This window comes from Mizuhopecten yessoensis, unplaced genomic scaffold (assembly GCF_002113885.1).
Source record: "Mizuhopecten yessoensis strain PY_sf001 unplaced genomic scaffold, ASM211388v2 scaffold10635, whole genome shotgun sequence".
In the NCBI taxonomy this organism is placed as follows: domain Eukaryota; kingdom Metazoa; phylum Mollusca; class Bivalvia; order Pectinida; family Pectinidae; genus Mizuhopecten; species Mizuhopecten yessoensis.
Window position 1 is genome coordinate 1,355,367 of NW_018408645.1, and position 10,834 is coordinate 1,366,200.

At 39.0% G+C, this 10,834-nt stretch overlaps 1 protein-coding gene across 3 annotated transcripts; it reads left to right on the plus strand.

Annotated features, from left to right (window-relative positions):
- Positions 1-264: 264 nt before the first annotated feature.
- Positions 265-8,701, plus strand: LOC110461576. Of its 3 annotated transcripts, XM_021515100.1 has the most exons (3): positions 404-475; positions 5,469-5,738; positions 6,594-8,701. In XM_021515100.1, the coding sequence occupies exons 2-3, from the start codon at positions 5,496-5,498 to the stop codon at positions 8,475-8,477; spliced, it is 2,127 nt and encodes a 708-aa protein (XP_021370775.1). In that variant the 5' UTR covers positions 404-475; positions 5,469-5,495; the 3' UTR covers positions 8,478-8,701. The 3 variants fall into 3 exon arrangements, with proteins under 3 accessions (XP_021370776.1, XP_021370775.1, XP_021370777.1); XM_021515101.1 differs by lacking the exon at positions 5,469-5,738 and having other exon boundaries at positions 265-475; XM_021515102.1 differs by lacking the exons at positions 404-475; positions 5,469-5,738 and adding an exon at positions 5,078-5,246.
- Positions 8,702-10,834: the final 2,133 nt, after the last annotated feature.

Genomic DNA, 10,834 nt, shown 5'->3' on the forward strand with positions numbered 1-10,834 from the left:
ATTTACACAAAATTAAACAGTGTGTCTATACGTCACAAGTATTTTTTTATGCTGAGACAGGTATATGGATGGCTCATTTAAATGCACATTTTTATCAATATTTCTAATATTAAGTGTTAAATAAATTGAAAATAAAATCAAAATGAGCCAAGAAGTCCAACGAAGAAAAAATAAATAAAAGGGGGAAATTAACGTAACGTATCAAGACATGTGATGTCTCGTCAATGCATGATAGTTTCGTTTTACAAGTGATCAAGCGTCTGGTTGAACGAGACTAGCATGCTAGTAGTATCACAAAATGGCAGCCTTCATTAGAAGAAGCTGTTACAGATTGATCGCCTTTCGACATCAGGTTGCGAGTAGAGATACAAAATGCATGTTCCAAAATTTCAATCCCTTTTTACCACAAAGTCTTTCAAGGCCATGCTCTTATCTAACAAACGACGGAGAAGACAAGGCGTTATATACTGCAAAGGTAAGCATGAAGGGCATGATCATTCATGTAGTGGACACAGGGACATGGGAATTTGTTACAGCAATATTTGACAAACCATAGGAGCCTGAAGTTCTGATTATTTAAAGCATATTATAGGTATTTTTTTGTATTACTGTCATGCCATTATTGGTAACTACGACGTATACAATGTAAATATTCATTATTGACAGAACTCAAAGTAAACTCTCTCCGATAAATGCCCATTAACATATTAAACTAAGTTCATCTGTGTTAAAACACTGACAAAGATATGTATTCATAACATAAACAGCGCTAGCATTTCTGTCGATTCCATTTCAGCTTATAATTAACCGGCTATCCGGAAGAATACATGCACAATACTAACTGCTAGGGCAGTAATTTTCTCCTTTGAATTACTTCCCACCTGCAATAATGATTCCGTAACGTACTCCTTGCGCTATCTTTTGACCATTTGGCAACTTTTCGCTTCGTAGCTGACACGGTACAACACTTTTCTTTCGCTTACTTCACACGACCAGTCATTTTGTTTACAAAGCAATGGTGTGCTATGCACATGCGCTAGTAGAGGGGAATCCCTGAACAAAACGTAGGTCAGACAGGTAGAAATACTGATGATTATCTTAGATTTAATCATTTTTATGAATCTTTTTCAGCCAAATACGATTGTTATTTTCCATAAGGAGTCTCAATTGATATGTTTATGTAAAGTATTTGAAAAAAAGACACAAAAAAAAGTTACTTCACCGTGATGCCCCTTTAACAGTATAGGAAAATATAATATTGTGAGTTTTCTTCCCAATGGATATAGTCTGCAATTCGTCAGGAATGGCCTTCATACCATTATCCTCGAACCATTTGATTAAAATATTACTATCCCCTTGTAGTGTATTCTTTAATTGAACAGGTTCAGAGTCAATATGCGACAGTGTGTTATCATCAGCATAATTATAAAGGGTACCATTATGAACATAATAAAAGATGTCATTTATAAAAATATTAAAAATTAAAGGTCCTAAAATAGATCCCTAAGGTACACCCCTCTCCAACTGCTCCCAGTCAGAGACATTGGACCCCAGCCTAGTCCGCTGAAATCTGCCCCCGAGATAGAGCTCTACTGATCATGATGAGACCGACTGCGGCCTCGTCCAACCCATAATATAAGCAGTCAGCTTCTCAAGCAGCAGCCCGTGAGGAATACTGTCGAAGGCCTTTGATAATTAATTTGACGATCAAGGATAATTTTATTATTCCAAACGAAGCTTTTTCTGTGCAGGCCACTATGGAGAATTTCTATTTAGTGTATTCAAGTTCACACTAAATCAAAATAAACGGAAACATATGACAGCTACTTCTGATTGGAAAAATTTGTTAAGAATTGTTTGCTAGTTTTTTGTTTCCATTAGTAGATTGTGTACAATTTTGTCTATGACAGTCATCCAACAGTTTTCTACCGATATGGTGCGGCGTCCGTCAACTTTTTCTTTAAACAACTTCTGAAGAAGAACGAACAGGCCTAGAGCCATGATATTTAGCTGACAGCTTCGTTGGTTAGAGCCCAACAAAGATTGAGAATGAAATTGACCTTGGCCTACTTTCAAGGTCACAGTGGTCAAATATGCCAAAATCTTTAAGCGACTTCTGAAGAACTTAAAGGTGTAGAACCTTCATATTTGCCTTGTGGCTTCGTTAGATAGACCCTGACAAAGTTTGAGAATGAAAATGACTTTGACCTATTTCATGGTGAGGCTCAGACATACTGTGCCCTCAACAGGCTCTCCATCAGAAATACTGTGTTTGAAGTTTGAAAAGTGAAAGATTGCCCTCCACTTGTATCTGTGACACGTTCTCGATAACACAATCTTACCCCTGAGCAGACAACCACTCAAGGTGCCAATCCTCCCTCAAAGTTTTCAGAGAGGGTTGAACAGATAACTGCTTTGTCTCTAGACGCCCAGAGGTTGCGTCAGATGCAGAAACTGCCTCTTACTAGACCCTCTTTATCAGGCCTCTTTTTAGGTCACCTGAGTTTTGCTCAAATGACCTATTCCGATCACTTAAGTCCATTGTTGTGGGTCATCCTTCGTGCGTAAACTTTTTACATTTAAACTTCTTCTCAAGAACCAGTTAATGGAATTTTTTCAAACTTGGTCGGAATCATCCTTGGTAGATGAGGTTACAAAATTGTAAATTTGGGATTCCCACCCCAACCCCTGGGGCCAGGGTGGGTCTCCAAAGGGAAAATTAACTAATATTTCAAAAATCTTCTTTTCCAGACTCAGAGGTACTACAGTAAATTGTAGATTTCAGGACCCCCGAGCTATCAGTTCTCTCTTGGGGAGGGGGTAACGTTTACTATAGTTTATACAGGGAAACAACACTTTTGGGTATATTTTATCCGTTTTCAGCAGAAAATTATTCAAACTTGGTCAGAATCATCTTTTGTGGATGGGGGTATTACATTGTAAAATTGGAATTCCTGCCCCATCCCCAGGGTCTAGGGTGGTGCCCCAAAGGGAACATTTACCAATATTTTAAAATTCTTATCCTTTGATGACATGATAAGTATTTTATTTCACTTAGTTTATATGCTGATTTCCACATCACATCTAAACGATAAACTAAAGCTACCAGTACCTATGATATAACTCAGGTGACCGCTAAGGCCCTTGGGCCTCTTGTTTGTTTTGGCATGCCTTGAAGCTGAAGACAGACTGAGGTTGGCCAGGGATCAGAAAATCCCCACTTCCTGAATCTCCATTATTTAGCAGACTTAATAAATATAGAGCTCACTAATTAATAGCTGTCTCCCGACGTAATGTACCATGTGATCCCAGTTACCTTAGTCACAAAAATATGAAAGGATTTTACTTTTCTTGCTCTTATTCCTAGACCTAAAAACACATTAGTTCTGTGTAAATGATCTACCATGTAGACATTGTTTAGTTCATCCCCCACACCAGCCAAGTCCAGTTTTAGGGGGCTCTAGTCTGCCTTCCTGTGTGGGTGAGTAGCCCACCCAGGTTGGTACTGGCACTCTCTGATTACTCGGCGATAGTAGAGCCACAGCGGCCAGGCTAAGTCTGTGATGGCATTCCCCCATCTTTGGCAGAACTTCCCACCATAGCCTCAGGAATCGCTTCCCTCAAACAGTGTCCTGGCCGCTTTGACATTCCCCTGCGTTTGATTGATTTTACCGCAAGTGACTCAGGAGATAAAACAATTTCAAAGTGCATTTTAAGTCATTTTTAGCTCGTCCGTCCGTCAACTTTTGTGGATTTTAAATTAATTTAGTCCGTAGCATCCTGGGGCTAAGGGGACTCAATTTTTTATTAAAGGTTGGTGTGGCCCCCCTGGAGGCAGAGGAGCGGGGCCCAATAGGGGAAATAGAGGTAAACCTTTGAAATCCTTATTCTAGTGTGGGTATAAATGGATTTTACTCTAATTTAGTCTGAAGCATCCTTGCATTGGGCCATGGGGACTTAGATTTGTATAAAGGGTGGATGTGGCCCCCCTGGGGGAAGAAGAGGGGGCCCCAATAGGGGAAATAGAGGTAAACCTTTTAAAATCCTTTTTCTAGCATAGGAATTTAGGGATTTCATCCCAATTACATGTCTGGAACATTCTTATGCCAAGGGGACTCAATTTTGTATAACCGGTGGGTGTGGCCCCCTAGGGGAAGAGGATAGGGGCCCAATAGGGAAATAAGAGGTAAAACAATTAAAATCCTTCTTCTTCCATAGGGATTAAGGGATTTTATCCTTATTTAGTGTGCAGCATCCTTGGTCCAAGGAGACTTTGTGTTAAAGGTAGGTGTGGCCCCCTTGGTTGCAGAGGAGTGGGTCAGAATAGGGAAAATATAGGTAAACTTTTAAAATCCTTTTTCTTGTGTAGGGATAAGGGATTTTATCTTATTTTTGTCTGAGGCATCCTTTGGCCAAGGGGACTCAATTTTGTATTAACGGTGGGTTTGGCCCCCCTGGGAGCAGAGGAGTGGGTCAGAATAGGGGAATTAGAGGTAAACCTTTTACATCCTTCTTCTGCCATAGGGACTGAGGGATTTCAGCACAATTTGGGCTGAAGCATCCTTAGACCAAGGCGCTCTATTTTGTAATAACGGTTGGTGTTGCCCCTTGAGGCAGGCAGTAGAGAGGGGCCCAATAGGGGAAATAGGGGTAAAAAAATGTAAATCCTTCTTCTTCCGTAGGGATAAAGGGATTTTATTCCAATTTAGTATGGAGCATCATCGGGCCAAGTTTGTACAAACAGTGGGTTTGGCCCCCATGGGGGCAGTTGGGTCAGTTGAATAAGGGAAATGTCTCCATCTAGTTGTCTTGTAGTGCCTGTTCATTACTATCAAGATGTATTCATTAAAACAAGATGGCCATCAGGCCGCCATTTGGGATTTTAACATTTGAAGTTTGTTCTCACAATATCTCCAGAAATACTGGATGGATCTTTCTGAAGTTTCATATGTACATATAGTACCTACCATGGAGTGCTATATCATAGTCACAGATTACAACATCATTAACACAATGGATCTGAGGGACACTACTGTGTTCCCAGACTTGTTTTGTTGTCCTCCCTGGGTTAACCCAAATGCCACATGTAACTCCTGGTGATACATTTCATCCTTGTCGTTATCTGATCATGACATCACAGGTGGATTAAAACATTTAATGATGGAGGGAACATAAATTTCAGATGGAACGGGGCAGATGTTGGTCGTACAGCCTGGAGCTCATCTCCTACAATTTTCAGTCCTACTGTAAGTGGTTCATGTATGCATGTGCATATTTTGTTGAGGACCAGGAATATGGGCCTTGGATATATATGTCAGTGGTACTATACTGTCCATGTCCTCCTCAAACCATCCACGTCGACAGTTAGCTCCCGCCAGGAGCAAAAGCTGTTTAAATAATTCAATGACTATTCTGAGAACCTCACTGGCATCTGGCCCTCCCCAGGATCTTTATCCACTTCATTCCAGATAACATCTTCCTTTGGAACTTGAGGGATGACCTCTATTGGCTCAGTAAACCTGATGTCCCCAGAGGTACGCTGGCCCACCCCAGGAACCAGGACTGCTGGATTACAGCTTCGGGCTTCTCTGGGAAGATTAGAGCTGATCGCTACAGCTTCTTTACTAAGTAATGTTCTGTCCTCTGTTCATTATGATGGACCCTTGCTTATTGCCCTAATTGTGGAGTATGGAGCTCGAGGAGGTACCAATGAACCAGTGAGTTCTCCAGGATATTGTGTGAGTTGGATCATGCACATGTCCTTACTACTGTAGGTCTATCTCAATTAACCATGCAATGACCTATTGTTTTGTGGAATTGCTATGTTCTGTGACACTGCCATTGCAGACAACATCCTTGCTGCTTTCACCCATGGAGTAGATAGGGATTATCTGATTTCTAGGGCTGGAATGTGTAACTGAGTACCTGGTTGTGATTCGGTTACAAGTACTATCTGGATAGCAAATCCAGATACCAGAAAACCATCCCAAAATGTAGATCAATATTTATTGATTTTCTCAGTCAGAAATGTCACTCCTGACTGTTTTTTGACAGACCTTGAGAACACTTGTGATCAGTATAATTTCTTTACTATTTAGTGTTAACAATATAATAAACTTTTTCAATGTAAACATAATATCGACTAGCATTCTGTTAGACAACTATATGAAGAGCTATCAAGTGTGTTCATGTGAATGACATTTGCAAACTTTCAAGGTCACATTTGGTCAAATGAGCATTTATACATGTTTAAATGACCTTATCTTAATAAACAAAAAGTCTAGGGTGGTAATATTTTGCAAGTTGCATGTTGAGATGAGCGGCTATAAAGTTTGTTCAACTGAATGACCTTGTCAGACTTTCAAGGTCACATGAGTCAAATGTGTTGAAATCTTTTAACGGGTTCTTATGAATGACTTAAATACTAGTATTCTGCCTGTAGTTTTATTTTAGCCACTTTTAATGTGAAATCAATACTAGGTGAGCAATACAGGCCCATTGGGCCTCTTGTTCTGTTCTTGTGCTTTGCTATAATATCTCTTATGTAACTATAGAAACTATAATATCTGTTAATAAACTTTTTTTTCTTACAGGTGTCAACTGATACTAATTCAGATTTACATACCAGAATTTCTCAACATCTCAATGGCAGAGGACTTTACATGGAGAGACTTTACTTGGAGTGTGGATTCAGATTCAATATCAAACTGAATGGTGATCATATAGTCATATCTGGGAATGACAAGGAAGGTTTGGAGCAAGTAGCAGAAAAGGTAAAGCAGGAAGTCCAAAGAGTTAAGGATGACTATGTCATTCCACCATATAGTCACATTACCTCAGGGACTGATGCTGATGTGGCAAAGAGACCAGCAGAAAAAGAAGCAAAAGAAATTCAGCAAGTTAAAAACGCTTGTCTGTTCTTCACAGAAAAAGTGTTGACAAATGAGAATAAGGATATTCATTACAGAATTTGTGCAATGCTCATTAGAAGAGAAGGAAAGGACATGAGAAAAATTCAATCAGAGACGGGGCTCAATTTAAATTTGACCTTTCCTAAATTATCAAGAAAAGGTGGCCATGTGCTTGTTTCTGGGACTGATGCTGAAATGACAAAGAAAGCAGCACAAAAAGTAGCACAAGAAATTGAAATAATCAAGAAAGAAATAAAGCCCTTCACAGAAAAGGTGAGGACAGATGAGGATGAGGACATTCACAACAGAATTGTTGCAATGTTACTTGGAAAAGGAGGAGGGAACATCAAAAATTGTAAGTTAGAGGTGGGACATGATTTTGAATTGGATGGTTTGAATTTCACAAGAAATAGAGGCCATGTGCTTGTTTCTGGGACTGATGCTGAAATGACAAAGAATGCAGCTAAAAAAGTAGCACAAGAAATTGAAATAATCAAGAAAAAAATACAGCCCTTCACAGAAAAGGTGAGGACAGATGAGGATGAGGACATTCACAACAGAATTGTTGCAATGTTACTTGGAAAAGGAGGAGGGAACATCAAAAAATTTCAGTTAGAGGTGGGACATGATTTTGAATTGGATGGTTTGAATTTCACAAGAAATGGAGGCCATGTGCTTGTTTTTGGGACTGATGCTGAAATGACAAAGAAAGCAGCACAAAAAGTAGCACAAGAAATTGAAATAATCAAGAAAAAAATAAAGCCCTTCACAGAAAAGGTGAGGACAGATGAGGATGAGGACGTTCACAACAGAATTGTTGCAAAGTTACTTGGAAAAGGAGGAGGGAACATCAAAAAATTTCAGTTAGAGGTGGGACATGATTTTGAATTGCGTGGTTTGAATTTCACAAGAAATGGTGGCCAAGTGCTTGTTTTTGGGACTGATGCTGAAATGACAAAGAAAGCAGCACAAAAAGTAGCACAAGAAATTGAAATAATCAAGAAAGAAATACAGCCCTTCACAGAAAAGGTGAGGACAGATGAGGATGAGGACATTCACAACAGAATTGTTGCAATGTTACTTGGAAAAGAAAGAGGGAACATCAAAAAATGTCAGTTAGAGGTGGGACATGATTTTGAATTGGAAGGTTTGAATTTCACAAGAAATGGAGGCCATGTGCTTGTTTCTGGGACTGATGCTGAAATGACAAAGATAGCAGCTGAAAAAATAGCACAAGAAATTGAAATAATCAAGAAGAAAATAATAATACACTTCACAGAAAAGGTGAGGACAGATGAGGATGAGGACATTCATGACAGAATTATTGCAATGTTACTTGGAAAAAGAGGGAACATAAGATTTCAATCAGAGACAGGACTCGATTTTAGTTTGACCTGTCCAAAATTTTCTAGAAACAGCTATGTGCTTGTTTCATGTGCTGATGATAAAGTGATGAAGGAAGCAGTGGAAAGTGTAGCACATGAAATTGAAAGAGTTAAAATTGATTTATTTCTAGAAAGATACCATTATCAACAAGATGATAGAGAAAATATAGAATTCCAATAATTAATTTGTCAACTTTTTTCTTTTACAATTGACTTCTTTTTTTGTATTTTGTTCAATTGTTTTGTTTTTTAATTCATATAGCTTGAGATCACCCTGAACAAGTTTTTGTTTCAGGTAAGCAAGGTTAAGGTCATCATTGCCGATTCAACTTGGCCGATTTAACTGAAACTTGGTAGGAATGATCAACTTATGTTCCTGACAAAGTGTTGTTATTTTTTAGGTCGATCAGAAAATCCAATATGGCCGCCATGGCTGCCATTTTGAAAAACTATTTCAAACTTAAAGTCAAGTTCTTCTGGGCCAATTTAACTGAAACTTGGTAGGAATGATAAACTTATGTTCTTGACATAGTGTTGTTATTTTTTGGGTCAATCATAAATCCAATACTTGGTAGGAATGATCAACTCATTGTCCTGACAAACTGTACTTAACCCTTAGGCTGCTACATTGATTTCTATGTAAAGTGACGCCACTGCTGAATTAATTATTAAAATATAAATTAATTTACTTAATTTTTCAAATGTGCATAACTTGAAAAATATTTGTTATATGTGAATAAAAGTTATAGGAAAATTGTTTGTTATTATCTCTAGATTATATTAACGTTTTCGATTTTAAAGTTGCTTTAGTATTTACCTGTACAGGTGGTAATAAAAGTAAGAAAAGGTGAAACTTTTAACTAATCGGATTAAATCACCAGAAAAATCTTTTTAAAATTATTTTTGTCAGCAAATGTGATTGGAAAATGATAGAGACTATAAACCTAATTTATGACACAAGTCGCTGTACATTTACACGTAAATTCTCGGGTAAAAAGGTCAGGTATTTCATCAAGAATTGCATGCGATTTGCTACAGGTTTCAGGTCGTCATTCAATATATTTACTGTCACAGTCGGCATATAGATATATCTTGGCTACAGTCTAGCTTATGATTAAATCATCGATAAATAGTTTGAAGAAATCAATCGGCTCAAAACGTATCAATGTCAATGTTCAATTCGGCCCCACCTGCAGACGACAAGTGCGCCTCGATCGGCCGATTTGAAACCTAAGGGTTAAAGTTATACCTTTTTTTTTGCTCAAATTTTGGTCGGGATGATTGACATCATTATCTCCACTTCATATTTCAACAACAAAAATTAATACTGTAGGACTCGGGTGACTGTAAATGCCTATAATTAGGCCTCTTGTTATTAGATATATTTATTTTGTAAGCCCAAAGTCTGTCACTAATGTTCGATTTTTACTAGCTTTAAAGATCAATTTTTAGCTCACCATGTCCGATGGCCCATGGTGAGCTTATGTCATACCGCAGCGTCCGTGGGCCGGCCGGCCAGCCGGCCGTCCGTCAACTTTTCATTTAAAACGCTACTAGTCCTGAACGGTCAAGTAGATTTTGACTAAATTTGGTCTGGAGCATTCTTAGGCCAAGGGGACTCAATTTTGTATAAACGGTGGGTGTGGCCCCCCTGGGGGCAGAGGGTCGGGGCCGAATATAGAAAATAGAGGTAAAACCTTTAATATCCTTCTTCTACCGTAGGGATTAAGGGATTTTATCCTAATTGAGTCTGGAGCATCCTTGGGCCAATGGGACTCAATTTTGTATAAATGGTGGGTGTTGCCCCCCTTGGGGCAGAGGGGCAGGGCTGAATTGGGACATAGAGGTAAAACCTTCAAAATCCTTCTACTACCGTAGGGATTAAAGGATTTTATCCTAATTTAGTCTGGAGCATCCTTGGGCCAAGGGGACCCATTTTTATATAACCGGTGAGTCTGGCCCCTCTGGGTGCAGAGGGTTTGGGCCCAATAGGGGAAATAGAGGTAAAACCTTTAAAATCCTTCTTCTATCGTAGGTTTTAAGGGATTTTATTCTTACTAAGTCTGGAGCAACCTTGGGCCAAGGGGACTCAATTTTGTGTACACGATGGGTGTTGCCTTGTGACAGAGGGGCAGTGCCGAATTTGGATATAGAGGTAAAACCTTCAAAAACCTTCTTCAGCCATAGGGATTAAGGAATTTTAGCTCACCTGCCCTAAAGGGAATTGAACGTGTAGCATTCTTGGCAAAGGGGACTCATTGTTGTATAAATGGAAGGTGTGGCTTTTGTGGGCAGACGGGTGGTGCCAAATAGGTAAAATAAGGCGTATAACTGTAGAATCTAGTCCTAGAGCAGAGTATATAAATGGATTGGAACCTTAAGGAAAGGTGTAAACTTCCTTTGGGAGGACAGATTCGGGCCCAATAGCTAAAAGAAACCTTATTTGGTCTGAATCATGCTGGGGCATAGGTGAATCAATGAATTGAGTGACTGGGAGAAATTGTTTTAAACACTTCTCAATAAAAGGATTTAACCAAA